At 41.7% G+C, this 19,706-nt stretch overlaps 1 protein-coding gene across 1 annotated transcript in view; it reads left to right on the top strand.

The window, feature by feature from the left end:
* The first annotated feature begins 3,533 nt into the window (after positions 1 to 3,533).
* Positions 3,534 to 19,706, top strand: part of CPXM2 (carboxypeptidase X, M14 family member 2) — a 79,465-nt gene continuing 63,292 nt past the window's right edge. The window contains exon 1 of the mRNA XM_009915062.2: positions 3,534 to 4,023. Coding sequence (XP_009913364.1) covers positions 3,699 to 4,023 — 325 coding nt within the window. The 5' untranslated portion in view covers positions 3,534 to 3,698. The remainder of the gene's footprint in view (positions 4,024 to 19,706) is intronic.

Below are 19,706 nucleotides of genomic sequence, written 5' to 3'. Positions count from 1 at the left end.
CATAAACGTGCGATCATTGGTTGTGTAGTATAAATACAAATGAAGACCTTGAACTGGGAACATACAACTCTACCTCTCTTCAGTAAAAATGCATTCCTGAGTCTGAACTTCATAAAGCTGTGGTTGTTGACAACCAGATAGGGAAAACAAGTCTGCAGAGGTGGGAGGGGAAGAGCGCGACACGTAGAGCCCAGTTCTCCCAAACACAAACCACTAGTTCCACTAAAGCCATATATTGTCAAAATGGTATATGTGAAATAGAGCTGGGAAACACCATCTCAAGGCATAAGAAGGGCAGGAAAGGGTGGCTGGTGCGTGCCCTCCCACTGCTGGCACCTGAGCATCTCCAGTGTTGAGAAGCGTTAACTCAGCTTAGAGGGTAAACCATCACCTTTCAAATAAATGCTTCTTGGGAAGAGAGGGGGAAAGCCCTGCTCGTCTGCAGATAACAGCATGTTGTGTTTCACTTCAGCAGGACAAAGATTTAAAGCAAAGTGTAGAATGACTGGCATTGGTCCAAGAGGGGAGGATAATGCTAGTTACAGTTGTTCTACAAAAATATTAGTTTGCTTTATCTCCTTCCACATCGACTGCAAGTTATTAAAAGCTATTGTGATGCTTCACAGGCAAAACCAAGGAACAGCCCTTAGGCCAAAACCATCTGAGCCTTCAGTGAACTTAATGCTCCCGTGCCACTCTAAGAAGAAAAAACTTCTCCCTTCCTGTAAGTTGTATGTTGCTAGGATGCTGACAGAGAGAAAAAAATGGTAAAACCATCTTGTGGTGAGGAAGACCAAAATTCTGCCTAGAGACAGACTTTTGTGTGGTTCCAGCTGGCTGGATGCATGCACACCCCAAGAACAGAGGCGGGTCTGGAAGGAGCAGCGGCGCATCCATACCCATACCCACAGAAAGTATTAAAATTCAAGACAAAGAAATATAGGGGAGCTGGTTAGTGACCCAGGTCGAGACCCAGGAATAGATATTGATAGGTATGTTTGGGTGAATAAATCTTCCTTAAGGCAAGTACACACGGACAAAAAGAGAGTTATCTGCAGGAGGTGAAGGAGTGGGTATGGCACTGATTGAAGTTCTGCAAAGTCCTTACCCGCAGAAGTGGAGGTACAAGCAAACCTGCCGCTCCTCGAGTCCCTCTCTGTGTCCTGCTGGGTATGTCCTCGTGGCTGAAGCTCACCAAGCTTCTCTTCTGGCTCGGGTGTCCCCGGAGGCACGCTCGGGCATGGCCCACACAGTTGTCTCCTATATAGAAAAGGAGAGAAAATACGTGATGTTTACATACATGCGTTATTGAAAGGTACACGTGTAAAGTTGCCAAAAGCAAATAATGTAAACTTCCCCCAAATCGCATTCCTCGAGTCTTTGATTAATGTACACTTGACTCTCCATTTTATGAAAATACTTCTTCTTATGCTTGGAAATGTAAATACTCTTCTGTTCCTATGTATACTTCTTTGACAACTGCAATGAGTTAAATAATAATTTGCAGCTAAAACTCCTTTAGTTACTGAAAAAAATAGGTCATTAATGATGTCATGGAAAAGTCTATTTTTCTATTACTTCTCTAGGTATGTGAATGTCCACAATATTTGCAAAAGAGTGACTGTGCTGCAAATGGTAACAAAATTATATGTATTTTCTGTAGCTTGTGCTCTGCCCTCAGAAGTTAGGACCAAGGGAGGAGAGGACTGGATGGATACTTTGGAAAGGGAAAATAAAGTAAGAACATCTGTGAAATAGCTAAGATGGGATATCCAGGATATCCAGCCTGCCACTGAATACAGGGAACAAGCAGTCTGTTTCACACACCATATCCAGTGGGTCTTAGCTCCCACACTGCACCCAGTCACTGCACACTCTGTGCCAAAGGTGACAAACCCATCTATTCCAGATAAAACTATCTGAAAAGTTTGATGGGAAGCCCTTTTTCATCAAATGAAATTTTAAAAAATATATCATTCAGTAAAGCAGTGAAAAAGCAAAGAATATTTTATTCTAATTTTAGAAAAAGAAAATTCCTATATTTAGAATAGATATTGCCATAGTTTCCAGATTTTTAAAAATGTAAAACTGAAGAACGAAAATGGAATTGCTAGTGAAAACATATTTTCATTTGTCTAAAAGGAAGGACAATGGACACAATATAATCACTAAATTGTTTTTGGGATAGTGACTAAGAAAGCAAGGATGATCATTAAATATATGGAACTGGATCACCCACAGTCTGGAAACCAAATATACCAAAAGATATAGATACTGAGATACGAAATTATGATTATTATGGTATTAAAGTTATGAGAAACACACATGAAACACGATTGCAAAGGCAGAATAAAGAGTGGGGTAACAGATGTGATACTTTCTCCTAGCTGACTGGACAATGGCAAGAAATACAATACACATGGTGAAAATATAAGCTGGTATTTTCAACACGGCAGTAAGGATTCATATCTCATGCGAGCCAACTGCTGCACATTTCCTTCAGCACTGATGGTTATTTTAGGGGTATGAAAAAGATGAAAGATAAGATTTTATTCTCAGACAAATTGATTCCATTAACGACACTGGGTTACATGTGTGCAGCTGCTAGCACAATATGTCCTAATCTGTTTTGAAGATGTTTCAGAGAGAACAAAAGTCAGGATCGTTCCAACAAAGAGTGAGAAAAAGGGCCACTGATGAAACATGTCCTTCCTGGTTTTCAGCTGGGCTGAATCCAGGGAGCTCCCATATACCCTAGGAGAAGCATCTTATAAATTGGCACATGCAGTGCATTGAGTTATATTAGTTACATATAACATATATATAAAAAAATGATTAGCATAAGTTATACATAAACTATACTTAAGTTTTTTATATATATAAACTAATATTAACAAAGAGGGCTGACATCAGTGCTGGCGAGGGATCCTCCATTTGTAAAAGGTAAAAAAAAAAAAAAAAAGAAAAAGAAAAACATGAAAGGGAATATAGCACAACGTCTATGGAATGAGGATTATTTGCCACAGACCCACATCACACGTATCTTCATGCATGCCCAGGGTCAAAGTACAGGCAGATCAACCCTGCCAGCCGCAGGCAGGGTTCATTCCCAGCTCCGTGTGCCCACCCCCATCTGCACAGCATCTCCTGGGGGAGGGAAACACTTTTGTACACAGGCTGGGAGGCAAAGGCTGGCTGCCAAGTTTACTTTTCTTTGAATAAATGCTCTCTTGGATCAGCTGCGTGCGGGAAGACTAAAGGAAGTGTTAGGGGATTTAGCTGAAACTGTCTCGTAACTCTGTTTTTGGGGGGAGAAAGCGGCAACGACAGCAACAAAAAAAAAAAAAAAAAAAAAAAGAAAGGCAGGAGAGGAAAAGCAGCAAGCTAACCGTGCTGGAGATCCCACCTGCCAAACGCCGGCGGAGCAGAGCGCTTGTCCGTCTGTCTGGCTGGTGAGCCCGACGATCACATGCATCCCCGTCCTGCCCCCTCCCTCCGCAGCCCTCCATCCCGCTGCGCTCCTCGCAACTTTTGCAAAACTAGCCCAAAGCGGAGGCATTTTTCGCAGGCAGGCTCCTTCAGCCCTCTGCGTCTTCTGGAGGGGGGGGGAATCGCCAGCTGCCAAGGCTCTCTGTTTTCCCTGTTTCCAAATAAAGTTCTGGGACTCGCGGAGGAGATTTCTGCAAAAGTGAACGATAATGATTGCCCTTAGCAAGAAAGGCTCATGTTCTCAACTCTGCCTCGCTCTCTGCGCCTTTGGGCTGGCATTGCTGGGAGATGTGTCCCGGGCTGTCCCCATGGACGATCAGGATTATTACCTGCAGGAGATTAGCAACAGGGATCATTATTATTCCTTTCCGTATCCCGGTGAAGAGTTTTTTCCTTTCACGGAGCAACCTGGAGAGGAAGGACCTATCCGTGCTGCAGCGACAGAGGAGCACCCAGGGTTCAAACCGAGCAGGAAAGAGTTAAAACCGAAGAAAAGCAACAAAAAAGGAAAAACCCTTCTTGAAACTCCACCAGGTAACTTTCCACCTCCTCCTCCAGAGCGTGGAGTCTGCTGAATCTCATGCTGACTGTGACTTTTAACATTAATGACTATCCAGTTAATGGCAGTCTTGGTAATAATAACAATAAATGTGCTCGTGGTGATGCTGATGACAACACATTTATTTTTAATATCCCACAGAACAGAGCTACAGAACTTTTGTGGGGTTTTTAACCCTTTCCTCATCAAGTAAAGAGGTTTCAGAGTGGTAATGGATTATTTATGCTGCACTCTAGCTAGTGTAGGGACTTTTCCTTCTTAATTGCACTTGACAACTGGCTTGCTGTTAAAGCTGCTGTTCTCTAAGGAAAAGAAGAGAGGCAGATTCTGTAGTAAAAGCTGATTGTATATGGTAACACCCTACTTTATCCCTTGTCATTTTAGTCTGAGAGGTTCCTGAATTAATTTTACTTATAAACCTGTGAATTTCTTTGAGATGTCACTTTAAAGCACCAGAGGAAGATACGTAAACAAAGATCTTCCTGTAAAAGACTAAGCCATAACAAGCTCAATTTGATTATTGACCTCTAAAATAAAGAAATTACACAGCAACAAAAATGCCTTATAATAAAAAAGGCCATCCTTTATTCCATTTTCTATTTTCTGCATTTGATTAGATGAAAATATGCAGCTATTAAAGTCTGCAGAATCTTGATCAGCTTTTCCCATTGCACCACCTTGAAAGAAGAGTATTTTCTTTCTGCGTTTTCTGAATGTACAGTAGGTACTTTGCTGGTTTGGGACACTTTGGAGTGAGTTTGGCCCATGTGATGAACTTCAGAGTTTTAAAATTTGGGGCCAAATCCCACTCCCCTACAGGTGAACTCCCCTTTACTTCAGAAGGAAACTTGTAACATTAGCTGCTTGAGCATAGGGCACGAAGTTTGCAATTTAGAGCCATTAATACCTGCAGTACAGCAAAACAGAGGATCAAGGGTTGTAGAGTGACATTAACTTTTCCCTGTTACATCTAGCAGATAATAAAGAAAATATTTTCAATTTAATGTTAACACTAACAGAAATTAATTAGCCTTTGATTAGCAAAGATATGAGCGTTTATAATAATTAATAGTGATAAGAAAATACCATTTCTGAAATCTGGAAAACTGTTTGTGGGGCAGCCAGTTTGGATTGCCCGTGTAACTCAAGGCTGAAATCACGGATGACAGCAAATACACCTTGTCTGAGGGAGCAGAGACACGAGACTTCTGTGCCCGTGGCTCCCTCGGGGACCAGCAGCTTTCCAAGCACACGGCACTGCCTGGACTGTCTCAAGGACTGGCTTATTAGGTTTATTATCTAACCATGGGCAACGCAGGGGTTTTAAAGCTACCTAATTAAGTACCAGGCTTCTTCATTGTGATGGAGACAATAGTTTTCCAGGCTGTAGTGGGATGTTCTGCAGTTCAGCTCTGCTTTCACCTTCCCCGTTGACTTTTTCCCCAATTTCCCCAGCACCACCATTTCAGACATACTCTGCCAAACACGGAGCACCATGACAGCAGAGGATGGCATCCAATCTGTGAGGGCAATGTTCATTTCTCTTTATGGACAAGCGTATTCCTTGTTCCCCACCCGCTGCACCGAGCACCTTACAGGTGCAGAGAAGGCAGCAGCTGTACAAATAATTACCTCCATCATTATGGAACACTCATCCCTCCCAAACCTGGTTTGGTTCCTGCACCGTAGGGATAGCAGTACAAAATTCAGACTATATTACACTGCTGACCTACTAGGGGAGCATACTGAGGTTTTATGGGTAGTCTGAATTTGGTCATTTCCTAAGAATGTTTGATTTTACCAAGGGAATCACATTCATTTTTCTGTATAGGGAATGATGGAATTAGAAAAGGATAAAAAGACCTCCCCAAACCTTCCGCAGAAAACACTCCATTGTGCGCCAACCAGTTGACTTGTGCAAGTTTCATCTCCTGATTTACTGCATTTTACCTTCCACCCTACCTGACTTTCTGAGTCCAAGCAGTCATTTTATTTCTGCAGTCAGGTGAGATCCTTCCTCATCCTCCTCCTCTTCTTCCACATGGCCAAGCGCAAGATGAAGGGGAGCACGGGAGAGGCTCGTGATGTCCCACCAAAAGCAGCTGGAAATAACTCAGTCCTTGCTGCCACAGCAGGCACGTGTTCTTTTGGCACAGCTGAGCTACCAAGCTCAAAGCTTTCACCAGCCATGTGCAAGAAGAGGTTATAAAGCCTATGAGCTTTTAAAAAAAATAGCCAGAGGTACAACAAACAACCGATCCCCTCCACCAAGCTTTCGCTCCTTGCCCCAGCGCATGGAGGCTTGACACCAACTCAACAAACTGGCTGTTAGACTTACTTTAATATGGGAAAATGCGGTGTATTTCCTCAGGAGCAGCTGAACTATTTTAACTGAAATAGCCATAATAAGCCCTAACGCAAACGCCCAGCAAAGAGAATGGTTACCATTTGTTAAAGATCTAAGTGAAAACAGGAGGTTTTTAGCAGGAAGTCTCAGGCAATTTTAACTGCAGACAATGTTAAAAGTTCTGGCTATAATATTTGAAATGTCTCCTTTCTCCTCTCCCAAAGGCGGGCAAGGGCCGGGTCCTGCCGATGCAGTGACTCCAATGCTCAGTGCCATGTCACCGTGTCACCAGGGCTTGGTCTGAAATGAACATCTGACAAACTGGCCCCTCACAGTGGTGCCTAAATAATAATACCTACCTATAATTTCTCACAGTTGGCCTGTTAAGAGGATGACTAGAAATAATAATAGCAGTTCCCAAACAGATATCCATGAATAGTAACTATAAATCTGGCTGTGTAAATAAATGTGTTGTGTCTATATGTATACATTTATGTGTTTATACATATATCTAGAAGTGGAATTGATTTATTGGACATGCAGTAAATACAAAAATTTGCTTTTTGTGAGGCTCACTGGCAGCCGGGGCATGTGGGATTAATTAGTTGTAACAAACAATAGTCTGGCTGGGAGCTGGGATGAAGAGAGCGGAGGAACGGGAATGTGTGATCTGCCCTTTGGCTGAGCAGCTGGTACTGATCAGCCCTAGCTTTGAATCAAAGTTGCAATCAAATATAGCAGTCTGAAGGACACGGCACATAACAGATGACACAGGCTCAATTTATTTAAGCTAATTCCTGAAGGTGGTGAGAATATAGATATTTTCAATCTGTGAAATATTGATGTAGAGAGAAAGCCTATTGATGCCCGTCGGGTTGCAATGTGTTGGCATTTTTTTAAAGTATTATTAGAATCAATATTTGCAAATACTCGATTCAGATTACAGTTAAAAATATCAGCCTGCCTCCTTGCCCTTTAAATGACTCATAAATGAAGTGGTACTAGGTCATCCTTGGAAGGTAAACAGTTGGATTGACAGTTTCTGTATATACATGTTTCCATTTTCTAATTCCATCCTTGTTTGTTTAGGCCACTATCCAAAGCCCATTCAAATCAGTGGAAAGCGTCTTGTTAATGTCAATGTTTTTCTTTTATGAGGCCTTTAATAGAGTTTAATGTATGCCGTCTCAGCTACCATCTGTGGGGCAGATTCCTACAGATGGTTTGGGGGTCTGTCTGCATACAGGCAAAAATTCATCACGGCGAGGTTTATGGGGCTGAAGTCCCCACGAACACTGCTCAGTGTCGCACATCGCTCTGGGTCGTGACTCAATAGTTCCCATCGTCAATCCTATTGCACCCAAACCCGCCACAATTAAATCTGTAATTTTGATTTGATTTACAAAACTTGTACTTGTTATAGTAGTTCTTGTTCTGGCCATACCTCAGTTCTGACTGCCTCTAGAAAATAAAGGAGTAACGTTTATTTATATGGCAGGGCTCAGAATGGGATTCTAGTGCACATCTATTTTGTATTTCACAGGTCCTCCTGTGTTGGATATCTGCACAATCCAACATGTGCGTGTGTGTAGTAATCATGATTTCTTTTGCCTTGTCTTATCTGTTGCTTTCCCCAGGCTTGATGAAACTCTTCAGCTGCATCACTGTTTACTTGCCCCATATTTGTTTATTTTTGTGTAATGTTGCCACCTGTTCAACAGTGTAATTCTTAAGGGTTTTGGCTTGTTAGGTTTTTTTAATTTATGTAGTGCATAGGAATCTCTCGGATGGGTCAAGATCTCAGTGGACCTCATGTCTGAGGAGGAATCAGCAAGGGAAGGCAAAAAGGAGGTAAAAGGCCAATGCAAGCAACCATGAAAATTATCTTGCAGAAAGAATTTGAATGTATAAAAATAGGCTGATAGTACATTAATTGAGGCATTTATCAAGATATGAGATAATGAAGGCTTGGAGACAGATCAGTGAGTGAATGACGAGGAAAAGCTGAATCAGAGAGATGTCATTCAGGAAAAACTGGAAAGTTTTTGGTGCAAAATGGCGATGAAGACCTGAAGCGGGTGTGAAGTTAAAAACATGACAAGTTTATGGTGTTACTGGCATTTGAATGGTGAATTTGTTCCTAGGAAGAAGATCTGACAGAGTGGTATGTAAGGCATTGAACTGATAGCTGAAAGCACTTAAGAAGGGGTCACCAAGATACACCAGGTTTCCAGCCAGAACAGAAGGAAAAAAAGAAGGAAAAGGTAGCCTGTGAATCAGCATTGCTTGCCAAAATTGTGGGTTTGGATGGGATTAGCTAGAGCAAAGATGGGAAAGTCTGAAAACAGGCAGGCTGAAGGCGTACCTAGAGTGAGGAGGAAGTCTAGGAGCAAAGAGAGTCACCAAAGTCAAAGTTTTCTAAAGACATTTGAAGTCCAGCGTATTGAACTTTGCTGGCACGTTGAAGACGGGGTAACGCTTCAGAGCTCTGGCTGGGAGAAAAAGTCATTAGAAACGTTGGCAAGGTGCCTTTGAGCGGAACGCAAGGGCCGAAAACCAGACGGGGCGGGCGACCGGCGTGGGTCTGGCAGGGAGCAGAGCCGGCGGTGGCTTTCGGCAGCGCGTCGGGGAGCTTAGAGGGAAAGGTGTGAAGGGAGGTGGGGTGGGAGCTGGAAATACAGAAGAGATTTGGGGGCGACGGGAAACAGGCTTTTGGCTTAGGGAACCGAATCGGAGGGTGAAGCGAAGGTTGGGGGATGACTGTGTACATAGGCTGGTATTTAAGCGGAGGCTGTTCAGTGATAAATGACTCGTGTAGGAACTGGGAAGAAATAAGCCCAGGATTATCCACGTGCTGGGTAATTACCAGTGCTGCTGTTTTCTAGCCCACTGGTATCCCCTCTCCTAAACCTTGTAGCTGGCTTCCATTCCTGAGAAGCCCAGAGAAAGTGGAGCACTCCTGTGACCTAGACTGTAGATTGTAATTTTAAAGCTTTTGCTTAAAACTTCTTATACTAGCAACTTTTAAGAATGAACTCATTGGCCCTAGGTGCATATCCCATGAATTTTAATATGACCTGTATCACATCCTAAATGCCAGATGTGACAAGCAAAGATGAAAACCTGTGGCTTTTAATGAGCTTTCTTTCATCTACCAGCTTCTATTTTCTCCTTAGCACTTCTACAAATATGTAGAATAATGAAATGTAACATAGCCATTCCATTTAAGAGCCCGTCCTTTAAAGAATGTCACAACAAAAGAGGACAAAGGATGACTAAGAATGAATAATGAGCAATGCCCTCAAAACTGGCCAAACCTTTTTGATTAGCATCTTTCCTTACCCATGGCTTCAATGAATAATGTAACATGAAGAAAAAGAAAAAAAAAACAGAATAAACACATTTGATTATGCTAGGGAAAACCGTTTTCTATGATAATTCTCCCAACAGCCTTCTCTGAATTCAAACTAATTTTTAAGGTGAGAAAAATACCTCTTTAAAAAGGGGATGGTTTCACTGAACAGATTTTAATAGTATGAATCTGAGTCTAGACTTGTTCCTGAAATGCCAGCATATCACGGGTCACTCATTATTTGAATTCATTCTTGGTTTTTAATGTTATTCTCTGTTCAGTGAGCTGGCTAGACAGGTCAATCCCATGGTTCACAATCAAATTTCATTTATTTCTTTTGGGTTTGGAATGAAGACTTCTGTCAGCTATGTGAACTTAGAATCTGTCGAAAAGATGAAGTAGTGGAAGTGGAAGGTATGGTGCAGAAGAAGTAATTTCTTGAATTTTCAATGTCTGAGCCTTTTTATTCCTGGGATTTTTGAATCTTGCCCAATTCACTGTCTATGTAAAAAGCAGAATACCAAAAGATTTGTTGTCTGTGTACAGAGCTGATTATCATATTCACACATAGTCGTTGCTTGTGCTTGTATTGTTATTATGCAAAGGATGCATTAGATCTCATCTTCTTGTCAGGCTTCTGGTGAGGTTATGTCTTGTGGTACTGCTTGTTTTATAAAAGCAAGACTTTTTGAAATGAACATATAAATATGTGCCTTTAACACTAGGTTTTGGGGTACTTGAGGAAAACAGGAACAAGCAAAGCTCTGATGTAGCCAAAATTATTTGCCTTTTAATATCCAGTGATTAGACATGCAAAACGCTCCATAAACTTTACTCACCTCAAACAAGCATTCACCAGGAGAAAACAGAGGTGATGGGAATGATCACTCATGTTAGAAACAGACAATCGCCTTTAATCTTTCTGTCCCTGGGAGCTACCTGAATGGACAGTTTAGCCCTATTTAATTCAATAGGCCATGAATCAAAGAGAGCATTTGAGTTTCCTTCATTTTCGCATGGGATTTCATTCAGGGGTGGTCGTGGCCATCGTATCTGTGCAGTTACATCTCCAGTGTACAAGTTACTTCTCAGTAACCTGCCTGAACACACTATCCATCCCCAGACAAGAATAAAGTGCATGGAAAATGGAAATAAGACTGTTTAGAGGGCACTGTGGCCAGCCCCAAGATGGGTCTCTAACACTGCTGCTGGCTGATTATTTTCCTGATGGGGACATCTTTTCCCGAGCCACAGGTGATGCTGGTCACTGAGCACATCTACCTCTTTCAGGGACCAGCCTTGCTTCTCTGGAAGCCTTTCTCTGGCTATTTCTGTTGACTTCAAAAGGTGTTTGGTGGGGCGTTTACATTTCTGATCAAGTAATGAAAAACACCTACATTAAATCGTTAGTAAAACACACGGCAATGTTAATTCACTACTTCTGATGCAAGCAGGTTTCTAATTTCCTTGTAGCACAGCCAAAGGAACACTTGTGATGCCATTCCCCTGTGGTTTTATCATCCCGGTGTGGGGAAGAACAGGGTCCTCGGGGTGTCTGCTGTGAGCTGGAAGGGATGGAGCACTATCAGAGAGGAGCAAGGCATTTTATTCTTCATGCAGTCACCAGGCAGTGCTAAATCAACTTGACAAGCGTAAAAGGAAAACTGTTTCTCTTTTCTACCCATAGCTAAAAATGGCAACAAAAAAAAGGTGAGAAAAACTAGAGGGGGAATGAAGAGATGCCAGATGGTGACTCAGAGAGTCAGAGTGCCTATGAAGACATCAGAGGAAGTATGTGGGGATCATTTAAAGCATCTTTAGAGTACTCGGGTTTAGCTGTTAATCTCTCTAGCCCTGTTTGAATTAAATTACAAAGGGTAGTCTGGTGAGTCTGCTGGTAGATATCTAAGTCCCCTTTTGGACATAAAATACTTCTCTTGTGGTGGGTAATATACTGGCATTGGCAAGCTGGTATGTTACTATAGGTTAAACGGAGATGAGAAAAGATAAAGGTTTTCATTCCTTATTTCCACAGCAATCTACATCATTTTTCTAAAGAAAAAGAGGCTTAAAAGTGACTTTCTGATTCTGGAGGGGTGTTTAAAGGAGCTATCTTATAAACGGGAATCAGGCCCAATACACTGTAGAGTGCATTTTACAAGAACGTCTGGTAAAAAATTATGAGCTACTACTACTATGTCAGAGCTGGAGAAACACATTTTACTCTTCGGTTAGGAAGAGTGAATGATTTCCTATTCCGACACATGAGTGAGCCCCAAACCTGCACTGCATGGTCTGTGTGGGGCTGCGTCACAGTGTGTCTGCTGGGATTTGATATTGTAGAAAATAGCAAAAAAGCTGGCGAGCTTTTGGACCATAGTGACTTCCAGTAATTATGGCTCATGGGTGAAGTTGAGTATCTGATTTAGTAGTGGAAGCACCCAGATATAGGATTAATATTCTGTTTACTTGTGGTTATTTACAGTATGGGAATCCTCTAAATGTACAGGTCTGTAAATAATAGTTAATGATATAGTTCTGCTCCTGCTTTAACACAAGAATTAACAGGATGTTGTATCTGCAAAAGCTCTGCTGCATGGAACAGTCCAAACAAGGAATGTAAGAAAAGCTGTTGTATACGTAAGTTAAACATAGTTCATGTACTGGCAGCTTAGATCTCTTTTTACTTCTTTCTGCTTCACAATGTACCTACTCTGTAGTTTCTAGCTGCCGACATAGAAAATATAACTTTCAAAATGAATAGTGAACCTGATTAATGGAGCTCTCTCTTTTTTTTTTGATTAATCACTTATAGATCTATTTTGTGTTTTATCTTTTTTTTTTTTTTTTTAATGAATTGCCTGACAGAATTCTTACATGACTTGGGCTGCTTGTGAATTATGCGAGGTATGTACCTGGCAATAGCATTCTCTATAATCAACATGATTCCCAAGGACCAAGTTCAACTAACAATGCAATTTAGAACTTCATGAAGTCTATATTAAAGGATTACGTGCATTTTTATAGTTATAAATTTCTAAAAATATGGGAGTTTGGAAAGAGTGTTGTGCTTGACAACAGATCGCAATCTAAGAAAGCTCCTGTCCTTAGAAATATAGCCACAGGTAGTGATTGTTTTGGTGATAGTGATGGAAACTGTAGTCAATATTTCTCTATTTCATTCATTGAAAGCTAATACAAATGCCATAATAATCACCTCCATTCAGGAGACATGGACAGGCAAATGCTCAGTTTTGAATCCTAGTACATGGACAGGACTTCACTACCCAGAAAGAGACACTACTAGATACGATAGGTACAGCGCTCACCTGTGCTGTATTGAGACTCAGTTGGCTTCAGCACCAGAGTCCTGTATTCAGGTGGTTCTTCTTTCTTTTGGACCTCAATGACTCATCCAGGCAATGGCCAACAGAGCTTCCTAAATCTGATTTGCTTGCTTAGATTACGGGGCTTAAGCGCTTCCTGTAGCTGATTTCTTCCTCACACTCCCACATTTCACAGATTTAGCAGTTTTCTTGTCATTTCCCTTCTTTTTTGCTCTACAGGATTGATCCTCCTGGCTGGGATCTAAAAGGGAACCTGAGGTGGAGCCCCAAATGTCCCTGCTCCCAGAGTTTTCTTTGGCCTGTGGAGGGGCTCAGGAGGTCTGCGGTCTCCGTTGCCCCCAGATTTGCCTTTTACCTGTTTCCTCCTATGAACTTCAGAAAGCAAAACAGTTTCCCGTATCAAGGGGAGTTATGTTTGACAAGAGAGCACAGAGTCAGGCCAAGTATCTCCTTCCTCTAACACATCTAAGATTTACTGTAAACTGCCCGAGCACATTAATCATTGGGGTGCGCTGGGAGATGGTGTTTGCAATAGGAGCAACTGAAAACCATCTTTCTCATTCTTTCCCAGAAATTAGAGTATTTTTATGTTCGCCTCTTCAGAGATACAGTGTTTTATGGTGACAGGTTTATGGCTCCTCTCTACTTTCAGGGTCCTCCTAAAACATCTGTCAAATGAAGAGAAAAGTTCAAAGTATCTTAGAAGAGCTGATCTCGAATCTGGATGTAAGCACTCCCTACCACCACCATTACAACCACCCGTTATGCCAGATTTGGCTTTAACACACTCTTTTTTTCCCCCCATACACATGAGAGAGGATGTCCGAACATAGGACCAGATTTCAACCCTCCCAAAGATTTTTTTACTGACTTAGAACACAAACTTCAGTTTCAGCCAAACAGCCTTTCATATGTGATTGCCTAAAAGTAGAACTTAAAACTTCAGCCTTTGACAACATGATTTTTCTCTTTTCCCCCTTAATTTCTTATGTACTGAGAAGTTACAGAAAACATTTCAGAACTAGAATTATATTTGCCATCATGAGCTGGATGGCAAGTGCCCTACCCCAAAGGCTAGACCCAGTTTTATCCCACAGAGTATTTAAACTGCACTTTCTTTACGCACTTTAAATTCCAAGGAACAATTCCATCGAGAACTTTGCCAAAAGTATCTCTGGGTTATATATGGCCTGTACACATGGCTGGAGGGAAGGCTGGAATTTCCCATAATAACTCTGGACTCGGATCTCTCCGGGATGCAGGTGGCCCAACAGCATGGGGACATGCCCCAGTCTTCAGTGCATGTCACCGGAGCAGGAGGCTTCCCCTAAGGTGAGGCAATAGCTCTTACACTGCTGGTGAATAGAGGGCTGAGGAGAGGAGAGGATGAGTAGCCAGGGCTGGTCATAGCCAAGGTCCAGCACACAACCCGGCTAAGACAAAGAGAAAAACGTCTTACAGCTCTTTTGGCAGATATTTTTTTCCTCAGGCTCCTCTGGATGGGTTTGGATCCCAGCAGAGGACAGTTATCCAAAATTTTGCAGGCTGCTCAGATGAGTGTCTCAAATCTGGTCCAGTTCCTTTGCATCAGGTATTTCATTAGATAAATACAAGTGACAAAAAGGACCCCCCAAAAATCTTGTTTCCATCTTGTAGTGCAACAGATGATTGGGGGATCGTATATAGAGGCAGAAAGTTGAGTCTTCTTCCAAAGACCTTTGAAAATGCTGACAAGGTGAGCCCAGGTACTGCAGAGGCCCAGAGATGGGTGCGATGCATGAGGCTCAGAGAAAAAAATGGATAAATTCCTCAGTTGCCAAACTTGCAGCCCAGGAGGAATGAGCATTGAGGTATCTAGTCACTGAAATCACAACGTGCAGCATCTGCTCTCTGCCTGAATGACTGAATTCTTTATTTAAAAAGAGAAGAAAATATGAGGCGTAATACACTCTTGATCCAATTTTTCTGCAAAACTACTGCTTATTGCTTAGGATCTGAAAACCCTTCTACAAAAAAAAGAGTGATGTCTGTTCGCAAGCAATAGTTTAAGTCCACAATGAACAAAGAGCAAAGCTCTCAACAGCTTCTTAAAGCATTCAGTGTTATTTTAAACTACTAAATGAAAAGGGGGGGGGGAAGTCTTGCAGGTCTACTTTCTAAATAATCCAAATCATGATGAAGGCCAGTAGCATGTGGAATACAAAATATTGCAGACACATCTGAATTGTTTGATATTGCTAATATGCAAACAGCAAATATGTACTTGGTTTTTTTGATGCTTGAATGATAGTCAAATGGTGACCATACATGTAGAGTCCCTACACTCTTACAAGAGGAATAGAATGGGAAACTTTTCAAAGTTTGATAAAAAAATGCTAGTATGGAGTTATGGAGATATAATGCCACAGAGCTATTTGAAGAAGTGGAGAGAAGATAAGACAGAGCTATTACTCTGCAAAACCATTCCATATTTCTGTTCATTAATCCTGAATCAGATTTTTTCCTCCCAATTAGCAAGTTGAAAAATGGGGCGGGGGCTATGCTCAGGGAAGCTTTCCTCAAAGCTTTCTCTATTCCACAGCTTTTCAAGTGCAGAATACCTATACTTAGTAAATACTTCCAGCTCCTGTGGGTGGGAAGGAGGATGGGCTCTCCAAGGCAGCAGCTGAGTTAATAAGTCCCAAATCACAGCCCGCACTTTTCACATTAGCACATTCATGTTTTGCAGAGGAGACGAGGATTCTCTTGGTGACAACATGGGCTGTTGCTAGCATGACACTTTTCTGCAGGGATAGGATGTCAAACTTCACTGGGGAAGTAGTATAAATTAGGGTTTTTCTGAATGCTTTCCTGAGCAGCCCTCACTGGGTCCACAAGCTGGTAAATGCATTGCCTTCAGTTTAGATCTTTGGGCTTTCAGCCTTGAGCAAGTAGATGTGCGTGCATGCCATTTTAAACTCACTAATAACTCACGTTTCATATCATTTGAAGCTTCTGACACACTTAGCTTTGAATCAGTGAAGCCTTCTATGGGCTAAATGTTTATCCTGTGATTATGAGCCTTTGCTGGACCAGGGCTAAATTGTTAAACAAAGCAGAAGGGATGTTTAGACAGAATGGATTTGGGGAATCTTTTGCGGGCGGCATAAAGCTGCAAGATCGTAGGAAGCTGGACTAGGGAAGAAGGACCTCTGAACACTCAGTCATTTGAGTTGGAGAGGTGCCTACCCTTTGGGATATTTGTCTGAACCTTGCGTGAACTGTTTCAGCTCCTCTGCTGAAGCATGGAGCTGGAGCTTCATTACAGCTTCCCTGCCAAACCTCCAGTTCTTCCCTCCGGTCAGCTCAGAAATATCGACAGCCATGTCTTTCTCATGGTATTTTTAGCATTTCTCTTTCTGCAGGCAGGAAGCTCAGAGGCTTGTGAAAATGCTGAGTGCTCAAAATTTAAAAGATATTAACCGAGCTTTTAAAACCACAGAATCCTGGTGCTAGCTTGGGCTTGAGGCATTTTTTTGGTGGTGGCGGTGGTGGTTTAGTTCCCTAAATTGGCTTTTCTGTGACAGCTTGAGGGCAGGCAGAGAGGGGGAAGTAAAATGGAGGGACTACAGTATGTGCGAAGTGCCATCTTCACAATGGACATGTGAAAGCTAAAAAGTCATCTGGAAGCTGCAATCCTTTAGGAAGATGAGCAAAAGCTCATGGGAAGCACAGCTGGTGAAATGTGGGAAAGGGAGAGTGCATGTGTGTATCCTGAGCTCCTTAAAAATCATGCCTTTTACAGAAATTACTTTAGGGAATAATTAATTGCCTTTGCAAGCTGGGTTCTGTCCTTAGATTTCTTCATCCATGATGCATTTTCCAGCGGGATTCCTGTGCTGCCCTGAGGTTTGTGTCCCCACAGTGAGCCCAAATGCCAGTCAGAGACCTGTTCCCAGGCGAAGCATCCCTCCTGCACCCCCCCTTGCACCCCAGCAATTCCACTCCTCTGCTCTTTACGTTTCCCCCCCCTTTTTTTTTTTTTTTAAATGAGGGTAGCCACATTTCAATCCATGCCTGGATTTGATTTTCTCATATCTTAGAGATTTAATTGTTTCTTGAAGTTTTACTTCCTGTTGCTTTGATCTCTTAAATACTCTGCTTTCAGGGTGCTTCTCAAGGGTGCAACAGCTTGGACGTAGGGTGCTTTAAAGGAAAGAAGAAAGCTCTGTTATATGAATTCCTAAATCTTTTGCTTTTCAGAACTTCTGGGTATATCTGAAGAACCTCTGGTTATTTTCTGTGTGCACTTGGCCAATTTTTCATCCGTTCGCGGAAACAGTTTTCCACCATTTGGGACTTTAAATGTATTAGCCACTTCTGACTTTTTAGTACTGTTTTAGAGCTGTGCTTGAATCAACCATGCAATTAAAGAAACAAGTTCATCAAAAAGAATAACTGAGAAGCAAACAAACTAACTAAACTTTTTTTTTTTTCTTCTACTGTGCTCTAGAAAATACAAACTGATTCCTTTTTCAGGGTTAGAAAGGAGCACAAAGTTTGAGTTCAGGTTAATTGTAACCACACAACTTTCTTCTGAAACCATTGAGCAATAGCTCCAGGCACTACGGTGACTTCTATGCTTTACGAGAAGTGTTTGTTTTTATTCATTCCTCTTATTATTTCATATGAAATAATAACAACAGATGTGATGTTAGGGGAAAAAAAAAAGTATAAATGTCTAAACTCACTGCTAAAGCAGACACACCAGGTCTCCATAAAACTGAGACTTACACTTTATAAAAGGTTTTAAAACCAAGTTGGATTGATTTTAGGTATTTCCTGTCACAGGCTCTCTATATAGGTCGAGTATTTAGCCCAGATGTGCAACCTGGAGGAGGGCTGGGCAGCAAGTGAGACCAGGCTGTGCAGGGTAACGACTCAGAAACAAACTCTGAGGCTTAAACAGTCGCTCCCACCTCCTTAGTGATCCTTCCTCGTAGTGGGCAGCACATTTACTGCTGCTAGAGGAGCAGGGATATTAATTTCAAGGGTTTATAAGCAGAGCTGGGTGCTGGGGTATGACAGTTGGCTTGGCAATCTCTGCTGAAGTGGTCAGCCCGCCTTTGAGGGTCTTCTTGCTTGGGCATGGAGGTGTGTTTGCAACTGTGTGTTTGTCTACATGCAGAGGAGGCATATTTTAGTGTCACTTTTAATTAGTAGCATATTCTTTGGGAAGATTTAAAATTGACAAGGCTTGGTTTTTCACAAACCAGCAGGGGAGGAATGACTCTTGGAAAGATGATTCTGCACTATTCACCTAGGTCTCATTGCAGATACAGACTACTTCTATTCTGCATTCTGTTGGTAAATGAGTATTTTTAGTTTTAATCATGAAAAAATGAAGGATGACATTTCAACTCACAGCTAAGTTGATTAATGACTGCCTGCTGCCTAAAGGCATAGCTTATACTGCTTCATCATGCTGGCTCTGAAGTTCTCTGGCTCCCATCAAGAGCTAAGTCAGAAAGTTAAACTGGTAGGACACAGCCTACTATGAAACCCCAAACTAAATAGCAAAGTGATTGTATCTTCATCCCTGATTTACTTGTGTTAGGCTTTGGACTGCTTCATCAAAGGAAGCTAACGCATGTTTCAGTATCATTTTCAGCACATTTTCCAGCCTACAGAAAAGTAAAAGAAATATAGTTTGGTCTATGCTAGAGCTTAACTTGCTTAAAAGTTGAATAATGTTAAGTAGTACTGACTGGGAAGTGGCTGATTTCAGTCTTTCTCAGGAGCGGAGGTAACTATAGTAGTGGCAATAAAATTTAATGGCTCGTCACTACTAATGAGACCTCCTTTACAATCTCTCAAGTTTTTCCTGCTCTATATGTGTGGGCTTCATGTGTATGCTAGGGAGAGTGAGAAGGTGAAAACTGGTTGATATCATATTAGTGCCACATATTTCAGTGAAATTAGGTGTTTTTAGAGAACTGCTGACGGTGTTGACATGTATTTCACCGCTAGATCTACTATAGCCCCAGGTGTGCAATTCTGATCCTCATGATGGAGCATATACAGCACTTTCCTACGTCCTCCTGCTTGGATACTTCTCTTGTGCTGCCTCGGATCCCTGTTTTGCCCCAAAAGCGTGGCTCTGCTGCAAAATCCTTCAAGCTGGCAGAATTCTTGGTAGATGTGTATTTCCAGGGCCTGAAGTTAGGGACATTTTCCAGGTTATTTATGTTTAAGGAATTTCCTGACTATGCTGTCACTGTGTACAACTGATAGTGAACGTGCTATACCTGACTATGGTTATATTCTGTATAAAGTTGCTACTACAGCTTTCATAGAGGGGGAGGAAAAGAATTACAGCATAAGCCAATTTTATACTCGTACAACTGTTTTTATGCAGTTGTACTATTTTTGGTAAAATACACTCAAATGTAATTATTAAAGTGGTTAAAATTCAGCACTTTTAAGGTGTCTCATTTATTAAGCCAGGGTTGTATCTTAAGACAGTAGCTATCTTCTGTCTTGATTTTGTACTTGTTAATGGTATTCCAAATTTCAGTATGTATTTTTAATGACCACAATTAATGTTCTTATTGTAGAATCTTTGGCACTGCA

The sequence above is a fragment of the Haliaeetus albicilla genome, chromosome 11, assembly GCF_947461875.1.
Source record: "Haliaeetus albicilla chromosome 11, bHalAlb1.1, whole genome shotgun sequence".
NCBI lineage: Eukaryota > Metazoa > Chordata > Aves > Accipitriformes > Accipitridae > Haliaeetus > Haliaeetus albicilla.
Note: the sequence above shows the minus strand (reverse complement) of the source record. Positions and strands in the feature narration are given on the sequence as shown.